At 37.8% G+C, this 22,948-nt stretch overlaps 1 protein-coding gene across 1 annotated transcript in view; it reads left to right on the forward strand.

Annotated features, from left to right (window-relative positions):
* eipr1 (EARP complex and GARP complex interacting protein 1) overlaps positions 1–22,948 on the forward strand; it is a 68,790-nt gene that overhangs the window by 3,067 nt on the left and 42,775 nt on the right. Inside the window, exons 3-5 of the mRNA XM_056255844.1 lie at positions 1,106–1,238; positions 8,916–9,072; positions 21,237–21,336. Of these exons, the coding sequence (XP_056111819.1) occupies positions 1,106–1,238; positions 8,916–9,072; positions 21,237–21,336 (390 nt within the window). The remainder of the gene's footprint in view (positions 1–1,105; positions 1,239–8,915; positions 9,073–21,236; positions 21,337–22,948) is intronic.

A 22,948-nucleotide genomic window follows, 5' to 3' on the forward strand; every position in this document is an offset into this window, starting at 1 on the left:
AAATTATAACGTTGCCTAATAATTCTCCTTCAGTGCAGTCCAACCCAAGGTTAATGGCTTCCTCTCCAACTTTCAGGAGCCTGAAAGGCAGAGATGCCCTCACGTATGCATGCGCTCTCTCTTTCTCACGTCAGTGGCCAGCAAGAAAAATACCTTTTGGTCTAGTTTTGCATACAGCTAGTTAATATGCCATTCATATACTACAATAATCAGTATAGGTGGAGAATCATTCTTACATCACCAATATTCTATTTCTACCATACACAACAAATACAATATAACAACTATATAACAATGGCAAAATTCTTTATGCTTGAAATTTTTACATTAAACATCTTGAAATTAGAAAGACTCTTTGACTTTATGTAAATTAAAGGTATGTTTTTGAGGAGAATTTGTAAAGCTGGTATTTACAAAACGTATTTATGGTGAAACTTGCTTTAATTGAATACATTTAGATATTTTTTAAGTGTAAACTAGGTAAAATAAAATCTTTCAAATCGTAAAATATAACCGTATAGGTTTCACGTTTGATATTTCCTGAATCAAGCAAATCTCGATTGTTTATCTTGATGTTGATGCATATTATAAAATATATAATACTTGAAAAGTCACTCAATTACTTAAATTATTCATCTAAGCTCAAGATTATAAATGTATTTATCCAAATAAAATATTCAAGATTTCTATCTAGAACGTTGGCCCCCCCAGTGAATTTATCTTGTTTTAAGGATGTTTAGATATTTTTAGTGAAAAACAGAGATTAGTAGTATTTCTGATTTCGAATAGGATTTTGCACATAATGAAATCACTGAATAGACTCTGCAGATTATTACCCACAGTGCACATGCGGTCTCTCAGTAAAATAATAACTCTTCACATGTGTGATGATTTGCGTAACTTTTATGCATCTAAAATAAGTTCAAAAGATGCAGTCACTTCAAAGTATAAATAAAAGCTGGGAAATCAGTGTCAGGAGTGTGTGAAGTTAAAAGGTGTTTGAGATTTCCTTTTCTGTCATATATCTGCGAGTGAAGTCCCAGCTCTTTTAACTGCCATCAGGACGCTCTCCTCAAAGCTGTGCTTTTCTTTTTCTCTTCCGCAGATTCACATCATTGACTTTGATGATGAGAATAATATGATTAATAAGAGCGTGCTCCTGCACGATGCTGGTGAGATATGGCACATCAGCGGCAGCCCTGCAGACAAGGCAGTGCTGACCACCTGCTACAACAAGAGTGAGTCTGTCTCTTCCTCTCGCCACATGTAGACACATACTTTGGGTTTTAAGGCTGCCTATAGATGTTCACTTTGAGCAACCGATCATAGAAATGACTACACTCAACTGACTACACTTAAAAAATCAAAATCTGTGGATTCTTGAAGAAAGTTTAACATCCACGGAACCTTTCAAAAGGTTCTTTATAGTTCTATAGATTATTAAAAGTTATTCACACTAAGAAAAACATGGTTCTTTGAACAACTGCTCTCTGAAAGTTATTTTGGGGAACCAAACATGTTTCTTCTATGGCATTTCTGTGAAAACACCCTTTTATAAACTTTTTTTTTTTTTTTTTTAAGTGTAGGAAAACCAGCAAGAGACAGACATGTTAGAACTCTTAAAGAGGGCATATTTTGCTTGATTTTGTTTTTGGCCTCCACTAGAACCATGTTTTCATGCTTGAATGTAAAAAAAAAACCACACATTATTTTTCCCATATTCTCCATTGTTGCAGCTCCTCTCTTCCCAGTCTGTCAGTAACGCTCTGTCTCTATGAAGCCCCTCCCTCTGAAAAGCACACTGTGCTCTGATTGGTCGGCTGGAGCAGTGTGTTGTGATTGGTCAAGAGCTTCGAGAGTGTATGGGAAATGTCCCGCCCCTTACCATAACCGCCAGTTTAACACACTACTAACTAACTCAACCAGGCCCTAGGGGTGGGCGCTATACCGGTATGAACGTGACTACCGGTATTATGTTGTACCATGATATGGATTTTGCGATACCGAGAATACCGTTAGATATTCATAAATTCAAATTTTGTAGTTATATTGTTTTGTTCAATTTGGTACTCTTTACAACGTTAAAATAACACTACTAATGATGATACAAAGTCAAAGCTGAACTTAACCTTTTCCTCTTGTGTCCAACTCGTGTGATGCACAGGCATTAATAATCAAACACTGAGAGCATGATAACAGTCCAGTGTTTCCCACCACACACAGACTAATTCGTGGAGGTGCGCCACAGAATCAACACCGGCCGCCACATAATGCGTTTCGTTATTATTTTATTTTTTTCACGCTATTTAAAACATGCAGTGTATTCGTTCTCTGTCACTGTGACAGTGTGTCACTCCGTCTTGTCACACACGCGCCTCTCGCACACGCACACACACACACAGCGTCTGTCTATGAGGCGCCGGACGGGATAAAAGCGAAGCGAACTCCGCGATCGACAGCGAGAGAAACCGCGTGTGTCCTAGCATTAGTAAATTGATACATAGTTATATATAATTACTATATAAGAGGTATGGAAGTTCGATAAATGGACAACAATATATATAAAAACAACAATTAAATTCTCACCACTGAATTAGCAGGATGTAGCCTATTTAGGCCTAAGTGTCAAACCTCTCACTATTATACCTAAAAACTATTACACTATTTCATATTTATTGATTATAACGTATTAAAAAAAACCAAACTCCAGTGTTACTCATCTTACGAATTATTAACGAAGGAATTATTTGACCCCCGCCAAATAAAAAGTGGAAAGACATAACTAGTGAATTCAGGTCTACCTCAGGTTGCACGTTTGCACTTTTTGAGAAAAACAATGGCACAATAAAAAAATATTTTTCAGGTCTATGTCCAATTAAATCCCTCACCTTTTTCTACTAATAGGGTTAAAATACATATTTTGCCTGTAATTTAACTAAGGTGTACTAAAATGTGATTCCAAATTTTTTTTTCTCATATCGCAATATGATATCGATATCGTCCGGACAGTGAAAAATATCGTGATATGAATTTTTGCTCATGTCGCCCACCCCTACCAGGCCCCGCCCCTTTACTCTGCGTATGAATTATTTAAATGAGGAATATTGTGACGTGTTCGTTCCCGGAGTAAACTCACAACTACAATGGAGGCGTTTCAGGAGTTCAGAAACACTGACACTGATATAGAGAAGAACTCCCGCTGGAGGGACTTTGTGCTTTGTAACTTTTTTCATGATCAAACAGCAACATTACACACACTAAAGAAAGATGAACATGTAAAAAAGCATAATAGGTCCTCTTTAAATTCAAAATGAACTGTATTCACTTTTTTTATGTTTTGATCAAACATAATATATGGCAGCTTAATTTTGCTGTCTACTGTTTAGAACAGCCTTTTTATCAGCTTGACTGTGATGTCTTGAAATGTAATGGTTTGATTTGGATTCTAGTCTTAAAATACTCACAAGTTGTGCACATAATGTTTCATTTACGATTCCACTGCTTTCTTCCGCTACGAGTGCTTTGATTTTCTGTTTGTTAATAATTTTGCTTTGTGGGTGACCGTTCACAAAACACTCTGTACTTTATATGTGGTTATATATATATAAAAGTTCACTCACACAGTCATGTCACACAGGCTGTTAATGCAATATATGACACATTCTTGCACTCGCCTCAAGGCAATTAAAAATCGTACACAAACATGACGAAACAATTGAAAGTGAAAATTTTAATTAAATCCGTGTTTATAAGATTGACGCCCGTGGCTGGTTACTGACAGTTCTCATAGGGGGGAACATTTCTTGTCTGAAAGTGAAAACTGGGACTTTTTTTTTTATTTTTTTTATTTCTCCTTCGATCTTCATTATGATGAGGTCAATGTGCAAGATGTCATAGTGGAGTTCAAAAGAGGAATGTAATTACCGTGACATTCAAGCTAATGGAGTAGCCGGGCGGCACAGAGTCTGAGCGGCACCCCCGCCCGCCACCTTATGCTGTGCGCTGAGCGCTGAATTATCTGATCTGAGAACCGCGCTGATATCCATGCTACCATATGCGTGTGCTCCACTACACCAGTGACAGGCATTTCAACAGCTTTACTAGGGGAAAAGAACTGCAGAATGAAATTTACCAAGCTTCATTTGTGGATTAGAGTATATTACACTATACATTAAAATACTGTAACTATTTACACAACAAATTGGAATTTTTTTTGCTTTTTATTGCTATTACAGTCATTTTAGAAAAGCAATAAGCTGTTTGTGGCTGTGCATTGCAGTGATTTTCATCACAGTTACGCAGTGGTGGATGTGGAAGTTCAATAATCCTGTAAATACTGAAGATAGATCTTCACTTCTTCTTTTCATTTTGTACAGTAAAATATTAATTGTGTCATAATTATGTTCTGTCTTGTCTGCACCTGTTCCTCTTAGTCCCTGATTAGTTAATCTTCCCTCATTAGTTCCCTCATTTCATCCTGTGTATTTATGTTCAGTTCCTTGTCGGTTCTCGTTAATGTTAGATGTGGTTGTTTCTGTTCTGCCTGAACTTAACCAGTAAAGTTTGTGTTTCACCTCATCTTCGTCGTGTGTGCTTTCAACAACCACCCAGACGTTACAGAATGAGGCAGCAAATAATTGATTTAAATATTTCAGTACACTAATTTTTTTCTGCAGTGAAGTCAAAACTCAGATAATATGCTTTAAACGTATTGAGTAAAAGTAAAAGTTCCTCATAATTAAAGGTGCAATATGTAAGAATTTTGTAATGAAATATCAAAAAATCACTTGCGCAGTGTGATATATATCCTGCAGTTGTGTACTTACAATATCCCAAAAGTCTCCAAAGATTTTTTATTTCAGAGAAATTCCCATTTTAAATAAGTGGCCGTCCCGGAAAAAAATGTCGCCTGTCAATGACGCAATATCCGCGATATCCTCAGTTTCCGCTCGTACTGCCATAGCCATGACGTAACCATGGTGACAGATGTGGACAACTGCGTAGTGCATAACGTTTTTAGCGGCACGCTGTTGTTGTTTCGTTCAATCATTATGGACCATGGCAAGCAGACTTTGGGACAAAAAAAGAGTGAGTGAGTGAGTGAGTGAGTGATTGAGTGAGTCAGTGAGTGAGTCAGTGATTGAGTGAGTCAGTGAGTGAGTCAGTGAGTCAGTGAGTCAGTGAGTCAGTGAGTGAGTGAGTGAGTGAGTGAGTGAGGCAGTGAGTCAGTCACAGTCACGAGATCACTCACACACTCACTCACACACTCACTCACACACTCACTCACTCACTCACTCACTGACTCACTCAATCACTGACTCACTCACTCACTCACTCACTCACTGACTCACTCAATCACTCACTCACTCACTCACTCACTCACTCACTCACTCACTGACTCACTGACTCACTCAATCACTCACTCACACACTCACTCACTCACTCACTGACTCACTCAATCACTGACTCACTCACTCACTCACTCACTCACTCACTGACTCACTCAATCACTCACTCACTCACTCACTCACTCACTCACACACTCACTCACTCACTGACTCACTCAATCACTGACTGACTCACTCAATCACTCACTCAATCACTCACTCACTCACTCACTCACTCACTCACTGACTCACTCACTCACTCACTCACTCACTCACTGACTCACTCACTCACTCACTGACTCACTCACTAACTCACTGACTCACTCAATCACTCACTCACACACTCACTCACTCACTCACTGACTCACTCAATCACTGACTCACTCACTCACTCACTCACTCACTCACTGACTCACTCAATCACTCACTCACTCACTCACTCACACACTCACTCACTCACTGACTCACTCAATCACTGACTCACTCACTCACTCACTCACTCACTCACTGACTCACTCAATCACTCACTCAATCACTCACTCACTCACTCACTCACTCACTCACTGACTCACTCACTCACTCACTCACTCACTGACTCACTCACTCACTCACTCACTGACTCACTCACTCACTCACTGACTCACTCAATCACTGACTCACTCACTCACTCACTCACTCACTGACTCACTCAATCACTGACTCACTCAATCACTGACTCACTCAATCACTGACTCACTCACTCACTCACTGACTCACTCACTCACTCACTCACTGACTCACTCACTCACCCACTCACTCACTGACTCACTCACTCACTCACTCACTCACTCACTCACTCACTGACTCACTCACTCACTCACTGACTCACTCACTCACTCACTGACTCACTCACTGACTTACTCACTGACTCACTCACTCACTCACTCACTCACTCACTCACTCACTCACTGACTCACTCACTCACCCACTCACTCACTGACTCACTCACTGACTTACTCACTGACTTACTCACTCACTTACTCACTCACTCACTCACTCACTCACTCACTGACTCACTCACTCACTGACTCACTGACTCACTCACCCACTCACTCACTGACTCACTCACTCACTCACTGACTCACTCACTCACTCACTTACCCACTCACTCACTCACTCACTGACTCACTCACTCACTCACTGACTCACTCACTCACTCACTGACTCACTCACTCACTCACTCACTCACCTGCTCACTCACTCACCCACTCACCCACTCACTCACCCACTCATTCACTGACTTACTCACTCACTTACTCACTCACTCACTCACTCACTCACTCACTCACTCACTCACTCACTCACTCACTCACTGACTCACTCACTCACTCACTCACTCACTCACTGACTCACTCACTCACTTACTCACTCACTCACTCACTGACTCACTCACTCACTCACTCACTCACTGACTCACTCACTCACTCACTCACTCACTGACTCACTCACTCACTCACTGACTCACTCACTCACTCACTCACTGACTCACTCACTCACTCACTCACACACTCACTCACTCACTGACTCACTCACTCACTGACTCACTCACTCACTCACTGACTCACTCACTCACTCACTCACTGACTCACTCACTCACTCACTCACTGACTCACTCACTCACTCACTGACTCACTCACTCACTCACTCACTGACTCACTCACTCACTCACTCACTCACTCACTCACTCACTCACTGACTCACTCACTCACTCACTCACTCACTGACTCACTCACTCACTCACTCACTCACTCACTGACTCACTCACTCACTCACTCACTCACTCACTGACTCACTCACTCACTCACTGACTCACTCACTCACTGACTCACTCAATCACTGACTCACTCACTCACTCACTCACTCACTGACTCACTCACTCACTCACTGACTCACTCACTCACTGACTCACTCACTGGCTTACTCACTGACTCACTCACTCACTGACTCACTCACTCACTCACTGACTCACTCACTCACTCACTGACTCACTCACTCACTCACTCACTCACTGACTCACTCACTCACTCACTGACTCACTCACTCACTTACTGACTCACTCACTCACTGACTCATTAATGCATTAACTAACAATGAGCAATTCATTTGTACAGTATTTATTCATCTTTAACGTTAGTTAATACAAAATACAACTGTTCACTAGTTCAGGTCAGCTCAGGTCCATTAAATAATAGTAACTGATACAACTTTTAATTTTAATAATGTATTATTAAATGTTGAAATTAACTAACTACAATTAATATTTGCTTTAAAATGATTTTTTTTATTGTTAGTTCATGTTAACTACTGTTAACAAATCAAACCTTTTGGGGTCAAACCTGTCAAAAGTTTAGAAATATCTTTTTTTTTGATAGAAGTCTCATCTGCTCACCAAGGCATTTATTTGATCAAAGTAGCCTACAATAAAAACAGTAATATTGCAACACAAACTATTTTCAACATTGATAATAATCAAATCATCATATTAGAGTGATTTCTGAAGGATCATGTGACTGAAGTAATGATGCTGAATATTCAGCTATGATAGAATACATTCACATAGAAAACAGCTGCATGACTGCTTTTACTGTAGTTTTTCTTAAATAAATGCTGCCATGGGGAGCAGAAGAGACTTCTCTCAGAAACATTGAGAAATTGTAATTTTCCAAACTTTTGATAGGTACAGTATATATACTGATCTTCACCAATCTGAAAGATGAGTGTGTGAAATGAAAAGCGCTATGAGTGATCTTGCCTCCAGAGGCAGTGTACGCTTCTCAGAGAACAAAACTGCTCATCAGGGTATGTGCTGCTGGAAGACCCAATCCTGCATTAACCCTCCAATAATATGTTCAAATTTATTCACATGATTTATATAGGTGATGGTGTGCATTTTTATTTTATTTTGGTTTTGCACTCAGTGTGCTTCAGATTACATTTGAGCTGAAGCTGTTGTGCATGTGTTTTTAAGCGTGTTTTGTGTATATGCATGCTTAAGGCGTATTATGGCTTATTATTATGGCTGGGAGAAAAAATCCATTCACTATCGCGATTTTCTTTTTTTTTTAATGATTTTAAAATCGATTTTTTTATTGTATGATGCTTCTGAAATAATAGTCAGAAAGATGTGATGAATTGTTTTAGTAAATATTACAGTCTGTATAAGTGTATGATTTAACTTTTACTCATGTTCTAGTCGTGTATAGTGATAGTATAAAATCTGGATATAGGTGTATCGTCCCAGCTCTACTTATTATGCTCATAACATGTTCCTCTCTGGATTGTCTTCCAGCAAAACAATACATTAGAAATTACCCAATAGTACATTAACCCTCCAATAATATGATCAAATTTATTCACATGATTTTATTTTATTTTCAGATTACAAGTGAGCTGAATCTGTCGTGCATGTGTTTTTAAGCGTGTTTTGTGCATATGCATGCTTATGTGAGCCTCTGACAGTGTGTTGTGTGTGTGTCTCCTGTCGGGCAGCGTCTGAGAGTCGTGTGCTCACATGTGCGGCGGTGTGGAGGATGCCCCCGGAATGGGAATCAGGCAGCCACGAGTCCCCCGACGATTCATCAAACAACCCGCAGACCTTGGAGCTTCTCTGTCACCTTGACAACACGGCCCACGGCAGCGCGGCCTGGTACGCCACACGCTATCGATTTAGCCCTGCAGCTTCCCCGTTCTCCTCCCTCTTTCCCAGCTTTGCTATCCTTCTCGTCATGGCTTTTATTTCCATTTCTTTCTCTCTCTCTCTCTGCCTCGCTTTGTCTCCGTCTCTTGCAGCATTTTTGGCTCTGCCTCCCTTCAGTCTATTGTTCTGTTCTTTTCTTGATGTTACAGAAATCTATTTGCACTGTATTTCATGCACCCATCCGTTCGGTTTTATTTTCAACCCTCCGCCTATTTCTTTTGTCTCAGACCCGCACGCTTTATTTCATGCACCATAATTCACAACACCGAATAAAGAAGAAAATCCTGCTTGTGTTTTGAAATGGCAGGCCATCATACTCGCATCCATCAGACGAGGGAGTTGCACATACTAATGGCATTTTGCTTCATCTAAGCTAAAAAATCCAACAAATTCAAATCTCCGCCTCGCTGAATTGCAACATAAAAGTCCAAACATTGCTTTAAATCTCCTTTGTAAAATCTTTACGGGGCATAACTAGTCCTCACCTAAGATCAGCTCACAAAAATAGTTAACTGACATCTTCTAAACCTGAATTAATCATGAATTACAGTAGGAATGCATGTTAATAAAGCATGTGTTAACACACTGAGTAACTATTACTATATGTCAAGATATATAAATGTGCATTTAAATAGTTTATTATCATTTACTTGCCCTTTCTAAATGATCTTATGAACCATTGACAACTCCTAAATTTTAGAAATGATAAATTGATCGTTAATAAAGTATGAAAATACAATTATTAAACACATTATAGATATGCTTATTAATAAAGAATAAAGCATTTTGTATCTGTATTTATAAACTGCTTATTAATGTCTATTAATAGGCCATGAGACGGGACCCCAAATTTGGGCTACCGGTACCATTTTGAGGGATTAAATTTCTTTTTGATTTTCATGAAGGTACACATCTCTAGTGTTGGAAAATGTGTGATAGCATCCGATCCATGGTAGCTTTCATTAGAAATCAACACTTATATCATCCTACCTCAAGGTAAGGTGTTCAGTGACTACAAGAGAGAAAAATGTATCCTTTTATAATTTAAAAAAATATATAATTTTTTTATTATAAAAATTAATTACATTTTATAACATTTTTATAAAATTTATTTAAAGATAAATTCATTTATCCTTTTTCTTGACATATGTTTGAAAATCGTCCTCCGTAACCAAAAACTACCTTGAATCTAATGCTATCACACATTTTTCAAATACAGCGTCATATACCTACACAAAAATCACCATGCGGTTTAATCCCTCAAAATGGTACCAATCAACCCTCTGTCTCACGGCCTATAATGCTTAGCATGCAGTTATTATAAAGTGTTACCAAAATCATGTTCTAAATCTGACTTTCTTCCATGATGTGATAATGACCCAGTTGTTCTTTTCAATACCACCAAAATTGGCTTTTGTTTAAAATGGACAGCAAAATTCACTCATTGCATGTCTCAATCAGTTGCGAGACATGTGAGAACTGATGTCTTTTGTGGCCAAACTTGGTGCAATATTTTGCAAGTTTGAATGTGCATGAGTTTTGCAGCAGTCTTTTACTCTGGCCTCAAAGATTGCTTGATTGAAGATGTTCCTGGTAACCTCGTTTCCCCCATCATTCATCCGTCTGACAGGGGACAGTGGATACCGCCCTGGGACCATCAACAGCAGTTGCCAGATTGATTAGACAAACTGCAATGTGTGAACTATAAGAGGGACGCCTTATAAAAATGCAGTGTTTGATAAGCAATAGGCGGCTGATGGATCAGTATGCCAGAATCACAATAAAGCCTAAATAACCCACATGTAGCTCTTCTAAAGTGAGACTGAAGTAATGATGGAACTTTTCTTAGCCAAGGCTTCCATGACCATGAACAACATGGCAGTTTTTGTCTTTGTTCAACTTTCGAGCATTTGATATATTGTTTTTTTCCCAGACTTCATGCTACATGCATGTAGGGGAGAGTTGGGCACAACCTGACACATTTAGACTTTCTCAGTTTGTGTAAATCCACTTGGGATTCCAACAAAGTATTTTTTTTCCCCACATTAATTTCACACATGTCTAGTACAATTATGTGGCCTTGTTACAGTTTATACTTTTTACTTTATTTACCCCAAAATAATGGAAGTGAAATGTGACAACATGCCCCATATGTGGGGAACATTGTAACATGAATATATGACTGCTTACAATGTTATCTGATGTAATTAAAAAAAAATCTAATATATATACAAGACAAACTTAGGGTGTATTCACACCTGCCTTGTTTGGTTCAATTGAATCGAACTCTAGTTCGTTTCCCCCGGTGTGGACCTTTTGGGCAGGTGTGAATACAGCAATCGAACTCGGGTGCGGACCAAACAACCGAACCCAGACCCAGCTGAAGAGGTGGTCTCGGTACGGTTCCAAACGAACTCTGGTACGGTTCGTTTACGGTGTGAACATGAACCGACCCAATTGCAAGAAAGCACTCCGCCTTTGAGTTAACAGGCTTCCGTAGTCGGAGTTGCGTTATGGGAAAGTGATCTGTTGTAGCCTACTACATTTGATAAAATGAGTCGTGGTTTGACCTGGAGCTTCGAAGAGACGAGCTGCCTTATTAACATTTTGGCAGATGCCCATGTAGCACAGAATAACACAAAATTAGTAAAAGAACAAATATTGCAGTACGAAATATCTCCATGCTGAGCCTTTTTTGCACTTCCTGATTTCCCTACTTGAGAATCCTTGTCCAATGAATGGACGACCTTAGCACACGTGTAGTTTTGTTTGTAAATTTTGGTTCACTTGCAAAAAGAGCAGTGTGAAAGCGAACCGTACCAAAAATAAATAATAATACATTTTAATTTGGTCCGGACCAAAGCAAGTGAACTATCGGACTTTCCTGGTGTGAATACACCCTAAAATATTTTGTTAATAAAATACAATTATTAACTTTTTCATATAACATAATGGTGTTTTTAATAATTAAACAAACTAATTTAAAAGTTTGACAATGAACACACGGCAAAACACAGCATAGTTCAAAACAAAGTAGACAAATAGATAGAAGAAGAAACACATTCAGAAAAGCACACCCTTCCCCTTCCTCCTCACAGAACAGGACCCAAAAGATGAGCTAGAATGCTTCATATTTCTTAAAATAATAATATCTGAACATTGAACATTGACTCTCAGTCTTTATTCTCAGCCTAGTTTCTCAATCCAATTTTTATGTTCTCACAAATTGCTAATGTCATAGAACAGCATAGTTCTAATAGTGGGCTCGTTGAAACACTGCGTTACAGTGTGCCACGCTATCAAGACTCATCATTGTGATGTCTGTCATGGCATCGTCTATCAGCCCAACCCTATTGAAAAGGCGTGGACAGGGTTATTTTTGCGGCTGACCTTATTACATATGCATTTATTGGAGTTTCCCTCTTATGGGAGGAGAGCATTTAAAGGAATCATGCGAGTGTGATACTGTGTCGTCAGTAGATAACGCACAGAACTTTTCACTCCCATCGGCACTATTTTGGAATTGCACTCTCTGGCTAATTTAACCTGTTTAGTAAATCTATGTGCAAGGGATAGGCTGTAGGTTGTAGGACAGCTGAAATTAAATAATATAGAGACATCAGACTCTGTGAGAGGACAGAAGAAAGAAAGGTGGAGGTTGGTTGTGGATGTGTGATGTACAGAACTGGTTGCTGATGGTCATTACCTTATCAGGGATGTGGCAAAGTCATCAGCAGTCAGAGAGTTAGTGGGAAGACAAAGGAGAGAGGAGAATAATGTGAAGAATTTGCGGGTGTCCAAAGTGCTAATAACCTTCTTTTGGCAGTAAGTGATTTTAACAGCAGAAACCTGGAGGAGACGGAGAGGAGGCATTGATACTGGCTCAGATTAGATAGATATTTTGGCATTCCCTCTCTGCAGCACTGAGCTTGGTCCAATGGTCACAAAGAGAATCGGCGAGCAAGGTACTAGAGGGTGTCACACATTCTGGCCTGGAGGTAAAAAGACCGATATGTTCAACATTAAATTGGAGTATGTGAATCATTCGCATCAAGAACGAAGTAATTCGAGGAAAGGGAGGCAGACACCAAAGAGAAGAAGCATGTGGAGAAAGCACAAAGGTTACAGTAAAATAAACTAGCTGTTTTCCTACTTGGTGTGCTTTTACAGTTACAATGAATCATTTAGCAGACTTTTATCCAAAGCAGCTTACAAATGAGGAGAACAATAGAAGCATTTAAACTACCAATAGGACAACAATATGCAAGTGGTGTGACCCTTCCCAGTTTAGTCTAACGCAGTCTACGTAATAATAAAAAAAGATATAGAATAGATGAGAAAATGAAACAAGGCGTTAGTATTAAAGGTCCCCTGACATGGTGTTATTTTATTATTTTATAATGTTTCCTGGGTTGCCCTTATAATGTTAGTATGTTTTTTGGATCAAAAATGTCATAATTTAGAAATAAAAAGCATTTTTCCTAGCCTGATTTGAGCCTCTGATTTGAACGCTCTGTTTGAAGGGGCGTGTCTCTGTGGGATTCAGTGGAACCGCCCACTGCTGTGATTGGCTGACATGCTTGCATATGAAATAGCTACATATTACATGTGAAACTCTCGCGAATACTTTTACTACAGCTATTATACGTTTTTACTATTACAGCTATCGAGATTAACGAATCGTGAGTTTTTAAAGTATTTAGATCTATTCCCATCACATAAAATGTTGCCGTGATGAGCATTGAGCAGCAGATGACAGTCTGTTGATCGCGAGAATAAAGATAGAATACAGGTAGACAAGTAGTCACTTGGACTATTTTAACGATGTCTTAAATAACTTAAAAAGTAGTCCCTTAGAAGTCTATGGAGAAGAGATCCAGCTCTCAGATTTAATCTAATATATCTTAATTTGTGTTCCAAAGATGAACGAAAGTCTTACGGGGCTGGAACAACATTAGGGTCAGTAATTACTGACAGAAATTTCATTTTTGGGTGAACTATCGCTTTAAATGTAGTAACTGAATACAGCTGGACATGCCTCACTACCGAAACTGTTTACACAACGTGAACTAACGAGACTTCACCAACACTACTATAGCACGTGAGCACAGTAAACAATGTTTCCTAGTAACTACAACTTTGCTAAAATCCAATGAGAAAAAGACACAAAAACACTTACAGTTACCGTCACCTCCTGTTGCTTGACTGCTTCTTCCAGTCCTGCCATTTTTTCTTTGACGCTCCGTCACCATGTAACATATTTCCATAATGTCCGCCTGCTGACTACTTTGGCTCGCCTTCAAGCAAAGGTAGTTATAAAGCTGGAAAGAGTTTATCGCTATGAGTAAACACTGTATGTTTTACTGTAAGGGCAAAAAATCATTCAGAGGAACTCAAGAATGAATGGTTAAAATGTGTTTTTAACACTATTCCTCAGCAGTACAACAACAACCATTTGTTGGGTTCTCGCAATTTTTCTAACGACTGCTTTCTGAACTATGCAGTTTAATGCATGTCAGCCTGTTAACAGATTTATGTAAATCTATTCTTGTGGTCCTGTAATAGAGCATGAGAGGGGCTTATTAAGAAAAGAGTGAATTCTAAAATGTTTTCATTTAGAAAACCTGTCTACCCACCTTGTCCAGTAGGACAAAGGGACTGTGTGTAAACGTAATGGTCTTGATGGTTCTGATGGCTACAACAGTTCAGGCCACCTTGCACAAGCTAAAAGGTTGATTGAGAGCAGTCGACCAAGGAAGGCACAAGGCCTACATGGCATCCAAGGGTATTTTGACTGTTGTTGGTATATGTGGTTGGGTAAGCAGGTTAATAGCTTTAACCAGAGCTATGAAGCTACGGTTGCCCTTAACATCTCTGGTGATTAAGGTAGTACAAGGACGCCAGATACCCAAGATACCCATGCTGGGGTGGGGAGGCTGGAGCTTACTTCCAATTTTTAAGGGGGCTGGTAAACAGCCAAGACCAGAAACCAAGTCCTTGCATCTGTACATGACTGGCAGGTCTCAGTGGATGTGACTAAAGGACTTAAGTTCATTCTTTGATACCAGACATTCTTCTGGTCTTTGAGGCAAAGAAGAGCATCCTTATTTTGGGTGGATCATTTGGAAGAAGCCCATGCTAAGAAAATATTTAGGTATGGTTGTTTGGGATTTACACAATAGTTTTTCTTCAAGGCCCTGACAGGAACCATGAGAAGGGAAAGTAATATCAAGCTGAAAACCCCTCAAGATTCAAACCTTACTTGGGTGAGGGTGAATGATGTTGATCAGAGCAGCGTGGCTGGGTTGTGTGGTGACAGTAATCGTTTGGCAGGCTTTTAATGACATCGCCAGAGAAAGTAATGGATTTAGGTCCAGTGTAGAGACCCAAATGTAATTGATAATCCAAAGGTTGGGTATAAGTCGATTTGGAGCCATTTTTATATGGGCTCAAAGCACATGTGATTTGCACCAAACTAGTCATGAAATAGAAACCATAAAGCAGAAGAACTATGCAGTTTCTGCAATATGGTCCACAACGTTGATCATATTGAGGTTTATTTTATGGACCTTTATATTCACACTTAATGCATTTATATAGTCTGTACCGATTCAGGGGTCTGTCTCTGTGTGTAACGAGGGTCTCATATAGTGTGTTTGCTGTTGTGATATCGGCAGTTTAAGATGGATGACATGTCTTGCTTCCTCATATCCCTGATTCTCACATGGCTCTTGCTGAAAACAATAACACATTATCCTTGGTGTTTGCTTAGTCAGCCAAAGACAAATCCACGCATACCTGTCACAATATGTCAGAAAAAAAGAAACTATTGTCATTGTTGGTGTACATGTTGATCAAATAGTCAAGATTTTGATGATGTGAGACTAGTGTTAAAGTGCTGTGTAGGGAATGTGCATGCCTTTCACAAACTTTCTCTGTACTCTCGCTCTCAAATACATATATGCCTGTTCTGAAAACATGCCAATTTAGGCTCCCCTGAAGAAAATAGACAAAATATCAATGAAAAATGTATAAAATTGTTGTCTCCTCCTGTGTTTTATGTTTGTTTTTAGTTTTTGGTCTCACAGAATAGAACCGCTTCATTGTGAAAGCTGGTGGACGCCTCTTAATCAATGCCCATTGAGCACTTTGTGGCCGATGGAGCATTTGTGAGATTTTGTACGCAGGACGTGCTGAGCGAGCAGTGATGGCAGCGTGAGACAGGCTAATGGCTGTGTGATGGGTTATCAGAGCCACTGCTGCTAGATCAATTGAAGCCTGAGTAGAAACAAAAGCAAACTGTGTTATATAGGTCAGTCAATACTTTCAGTAATGATGAAGTAATCTCTGCGATGTTCGGAGACCAGTCGATGCTTGCACACCTTTTATTTTGTGGATATTTGCTACATATGGGTTCCCTGGCAACACCTCTCCTCCTACTTTGCCTTCTTCCCTCAGATCAAACTTGAGTCATTTACCATTTACCCAAGCAAGACATATACACCTCTTCCTGGTTAGTTGTATACATGCAATGTAGGTCAGTGTTAACTAAAAATAGTGGGGCTACTACAAATTTTTCAGTAGAATTGTGTTTCTTGTCTAGTGATGAACTAAATATTTAGTTAAAAGGTGTTTTTTTATTGTTTTTAAGTCTTTTTTTGTTGTTGTTTCATTAGTCGTGTTTAGCCCAAATGTACTGTATGTGTCAACTTTGATGCAGTCACACTAATTGAGAGTCATTTCAAATATCTTCGTTATTCGTCATAGTCGTCATAGAGCTGAATCATTTGAAATACATTTTTTGTATATTGGTATTATGACTCTCTATGATATCTCTTTAATTAAAGTCAATAATTGTATCCCTTTATCCCACTCATCTTTGATCACCAAAATTATATATTTAATCTTTTTTTCCTTAGAAGTCTTTTTTTATGCCTTAAAATATCTTGAATGTAACTCGACACCCTTGCCTCATTTAGTATACGCGGTTCTATGAATATGCAAATGAGCCCCGCCTCCACTCACTCACTCAGCTCAGAGATCCACTGGTTGATGATCACACGTTGATCTGATTGGTTACAAGGTCGTTTGTGACGTCAGAAACACCAGCGATTTCAAACCGTGTTTTTGAGACTGTCTTTGGTTCACTGCAGTTTAAGCAGAAAATACTCAGCAATGCTCTCGACTTATGAATTTACACATGGTTTGTCTTAAAGCATATTAAAAACACCACATAGACATATAAACAACATTAAAAGCTTGATTTTCACCACACTGTAAAAAGTGCTACACCCACAAAGTAGGTTTTATATATTTTAAATATTTGTAATCTAGTTTATTTTATTGGTTTTATACAAAAAAAGTATCAAAATACTTCCTCTCTACTTAAAATATATCTGTTTTTATATAACAATATATTTTAAATAAAACCCATGCAATTTATTTGGGTAGTTATTTGTATGTGGTTGTTGTGTACAATAAATGTTATAAAAGTGAGTTGACAATGCACAATTTATTTGAGCAGCTGACGATGTGACAGGTGTGTTCATCAAACGTAAATATTTTAAATTTTATGAGTTGGCATTATCCCTTTTTCGCTGGCGGGGACTCCAGGCAGATGCAATATCTTCCTCGGCACTTCAACTGTTTGGTCGATGCAGCGGATCTGAATTTCAGGGTCTGATTAACACGGTAAGTTGAGCAAATGTAGCCGAATGACTGGTGATGTAAACTAAAGTCACGCAAAATCGCTTACTCCACTAGGGAGCTGAGGTTAGGTTTGCTAATTGTATAGCTATAGCTATCCTGCACACATGGTAAGCTATATGGCTGCACAGTGTGGTCGATCGGCTGACAACAGCAGTGTTTAAAAACACATACAAGTTACGTATGTAATAATTAGTTGCACAAATGCCCTCAGTTATATTTTTAGATTGCACAGATTAAATTTCGGGATCATATGCGATCGAAACGGTCGCAATTTCGGGCCTTCAGGCAATAGTTGTGCGGGCAAATAAGGGAAAGTAAGATGTGGTGTTTTATGGACAACACTTTGTTTTGTGTGTTGTGTGTCTTTGACAGGACTCAGAGATTATGTTATTATACTTTTGCATTACTATAGCAGATGCACAGATTAGACTGTAGAGATGTATGTTTAGTAGTCTGTCTGATTTTAGAGATTTGATCCACGTTATTTTAATGCTGCATAGTCAATTAATGACATATTTTTGGTCTAGATTTTTAAACTATTTCTAACCTATTACTTAAAGAAGTTACATTTACAACTGATTTTTTAACTTTATTTCTAACATCTAACATTTTCCTGGTCTTTAGATACCCAAGCACTTTTGTTACCTGTGGTCTTCGAGCTTCACATCCAGGTAAGACAAACTTCAGAATAGATTCAATTACAATTTGATCAGATTATATGTGTTCTGTAAGTCCAATAGACGTTCAGGGAACCTCCATACAAGGTTAAAAACTAGTTCAGATGTGGACATATTTTATGTAATTTAATGTCTCATTTAGACAATTTAAACTGTTTCTGGACCAAATAAACACTTTCAGGATGCATTAAATTAAAACACATGTTTATTTCAATGTAATTTCTAATTGCCAAGCAACTCACAGACAGTGTGTGTTTGTCCAAAAATCATGAAATCATTACTGTCTACTTAGGGCAGGCAGCTTAAGGTCCCTGGTTCGAATCTGATTTCTCTCACGATCCAAATATGTATAAATTACAGATGCTAAGCTGTCTAAAGGTGTCAGTGCGTGTTTGTCCAAAAATCATGAAAAGAAACTTCACTGTCTGTGAATTGCTTTGCAATTACACATGGAAATTACATTGAAATAAATGTGAGTTTTAATTTAATATATCCTGAGAGTGTTTATTTGGTCTAGAATAAGTATAAATTGTCCAAATGAGACCTTAAATGATGTTGAAAATTGTCCACATTGTCCACATCTGAACTAGTTTTCAACCTTGAATGGAGCTTCCGTGAACGTTCATTACAGAACACCTCAAAAAAAGTCGTAAAAACTTTCATTCTGGCTCCTCAGTGGACGTCTTTTCAATGTACTTCTTTGTGACAAAGACGTTGAAAAGATGTCTTTTGGACATAATTTTGCTTAGTGGGTTTATTAATATTGTGATGATATGGGGTGATTATGTTTGCTCTTGAAAGATATTTAAACTCTGTAGCTTAATTAACAGTAATGTGATGACCAATCAGGTACAGGCAAGGACAATTGGATTTGTTTTATTGTAATGAATGCTTTGAACCAGAAAAATACAACACTCATGCTAGAGTAGATCATGATATTTTAGTACCCACACTCTATGGCATTGTCATGGTAGACTTCACTCTGGTCACATGTTCTAGTCAGAGTATCCATCTTGTATCCACCACCTTTAGCAACAAAAGTACAATTTGGACTTTGTGTCTTATCTCTTCTACCTGTCTGCTACTCATCTCATTTCCTATTTGTCTGACCAAACTCTTGTTTCTTTTTTGTCTCCACCAATAGAGTCGGGCTGAAACAGAGGTGCACGCTGAGCTTGGCAGTTGCCCACTGAAAATTTACATGTGCCATCACCCCGACACGATTGGGATTATCATATAAGGACAGCCCGTGGTCAGAGGTGTGCCAAACCTGTCGAAAGCATGCTGCCTCCTGTTTGGACTTACCTATGCTCTCGACTTCAAGTATCCCTCAAAACTGGTGTATACTTGAGATATATCAGAGGCTTTTTGTAGGATTGGACCCTGTGCGTCCTAAACCATCATCATGTCATTTTTGACATTGCAGTTAGTGTGATACAATGTGATGTTATGGCTCACATTTACCTTGATCCAAACATTTCAGATTGGGCAGTTTGGATATTTTACTGTACTGTTCAGAACAGGTTGAAAATACACTTCAACAGTGTTTGTTTTATATTAGAGTGTACATGTGCGGCCACATTTATTTGCTGTTTTGTAGTCACTGTTAAAAGTGACACTGGTTGACATTGAATAAATTGAATATTGTCTTCAATCTATCTTCTCATCTTTTTCTTCTTCAAATGAATTTGTAATGGTTATTGACAATTAAAAAAAATATATTAAAATGTTTATTCACATATGATTTAGTTAATTTTACTAAGAAAATAAAGTTCATAAAACCTAATTAAAATGAGTACAGGTTACTTGTAGCAACCCATAAATAAGTTACCTGTACCAATAAAAGTAGGTTTATCTAACTGAGTAATACTAGTACTATTAGTTAACTCAACATGATTTTGTTGCGTTTGTATAAAGTAATGTTAAAGTGTTCAATATACTTAAAAAAGGCTGCAAGTTGAATCAACATAAAACATCCAATGCAGCCACTTGCCTCACTTTTTATAAGTTAGATCTAGGTATTACTTTTTACAGTGCACAGGGGGACTTTAAAGTAAAAGCCTGCATATTATTCATCGAATTCAGATGTGTCTCTTTTGACTGGGATTATGTTATTTGATTTGATTATTCAGTTATTGAATTGAATAATTAATTTGATAAATTATATATAATTTATCATTTACAGGTGAAACTCGAAAAATTTGAATATCGTGCAAAAGTTCATTTATTTCAGTAATTCAACTTAAAAGGTGAAACTGATATATTGTATAGACTCATTACATGCAAAGTGAGATATTTCAAGCCTTTATTTGTTGTAATTGTGATGATTATGGCTTACAGCTATGAAAACCTTTTCACGATATTCTAATTTTTCGAGTTTCACCTGTATACAGAAAGAAGTTATGAATGTAAATATATGCTACTGGTGTGTATGGAAAGTCTTATTATAGTAAATCCAATCGTAGTGTCTAAATACGCTGATTGCAGAACTTATCTTTGCCAATTGTTTTCTCTCACACAGATGTTTTCTGTGTCTCGATGTTCTGCATCTGATGTCTGGATGGCTAATGATAATAGATATGTAGACTGTGTAATTCGGTTAATTGCTCTACACCTCATAGCCTTATCATCATCATGCAAAGAGCACCATTCAATCAGTAACTTCCTTGAAATGGCTTTGAATTCGTGGTCAGCGATTGACAATGTCCTCTCTCATGTCTCCTGCAGTGTATTATGGGAGCCCATGGGTGACGGAAAGCGTGTGATATCTCTGGCTGAAAACCACGTGCTGCTCTGGGACCTTCAGGAGAGCTCCAGCAAGGCCACGGTGAGATTCATTATTTTCATAATTGCCGTGTTTCACAGCCCTTCTTTCAGCACTGCAGCAATGACACTGGCACTGCATATCAATAAAAGTCATCATCCTTAACAGCAAAATTCATTTAAAGTTCGTATCTCTATGACATTCTTCTGTGGAACACACACACACACACACACACACACACAAAAGAGATATTTCGAAGAGTGTTAATGCTTTTTTTTTATAAAATGAAATTATGTGACCAGCTGTCAAGCTCTGAGAAAAAAAAAGCAAAATTCACACACTGTAAGATATCTGGAGGGCAAACATTTTATAACAATAGCTTTAAAACCATGCTAGTCTTTATCATTTTCGTCTGTGTCAGTGAAAAAAGTGAACACATGGCAATGAAAAATGTTCATGTTAAATAGCATTTAGGTTTGGAATAAAACATTTTGAATAGGCAAATGAATATCCAAATTTTAACCTCAATTTTGAACTATTCATATTTAAATTATGAGCACAGACCAGTTATTTTATGTTATTTTAGTGATACTGTTATACTTTTTATTAATACTTTGTATTAGTTTTTATTTTTTTCCATTTGATATTTTTTTTGGTTAAAATGTAATTGTCATTTTTACTAGATTTTATAGATCTCATATAGATAGTCTATAATTTGTATTTCAGTTTTAGTTTTAGTTGGTTTAGTGCATCAATTTTGACATAAAAAATATAAATGTTAGGGAATTTTTTTCACATTTTTTTAAATGTAACATTAGTATTGATTTTATGGTTTTAGTTTGTTAACTATAAAAACCCTGCCATGGACATACAGAAGTTGCAGACACTAAGGCGTTTCTTGTCAAAAAGAGAAAATGAATCAAATTAAGAATGAGACTTATGAAGAAAAATATTTAAAGAACTATCCCTTATTGTAAAGTAATCTATTTGCATTATTTAATAGGCTGAATGACTGTCCTAACCACAGTCTTTAAACACACTTATCAAAGACACACACTTTTCTGATTATGACCTTTGCCTGTTTTCGACTGCGATTGTGGATTAGCCTTTCAATAAAACTGCATTTGGATCCTCAACCTTCGTGTCTCGGAGCAGTTCGTGACAATAAGTGAATTTACTGAAAGGCTATGAGGAAAGTGTAACGAGGTTCATTAAATTCATCGCAATTTGCACACATTCATTCTTAATCTTATGCCTATTATGCTGAAAATGGCTCCATCTCTAGATATTATCATTTCTTTCGTTATACAGTTGCCAAATAATAAATGTTTTGCTACTTAAATCTTACATCTCTATTTTTTATTGTTAAAACTAGGGGTGTAATGGTACATGTACTCGTACCGTATCGGCTTCTGTGAACAGTAATGGTAAAGCCCGCCGCCTTTGGGTTGATCTGCCATCTTACGTTTTAAAAAAGCAAGCAAAATCTTTTTCTAATCATAACCATGTATTACTGTGTTGTTTTCCCAATGCATAGGGCCCTTTAAAAAAAAAAAAAAAATCCCCCAAATTCCCAGTGTTTTCCATTTCAATTTTTCTGGGTTACATTTTTTTAATGGTTAAATTCAATTCCAATAATTAAAATGGATGTCTAATCAATTGAATTTATACATCT

This window comes from Rhinichthys klamathensis, unplaced genomic scaffold (genome assembly GCF_029890125.1).
Source record: "Rhinichthys klamathensis goyatoka isolate OS25496 unplaced genomic scaffold, OSU_Roscu_1.1 h1tg000123l_1, whole genome shotgun sequence".
NCBI classification, from domain to species: Eukaryota; Metazoa; Chordata; class Actinopteri; order Cypriniformes; family Leuciscidae; genus Rhinichthys; species Rhinichthys klamathensis.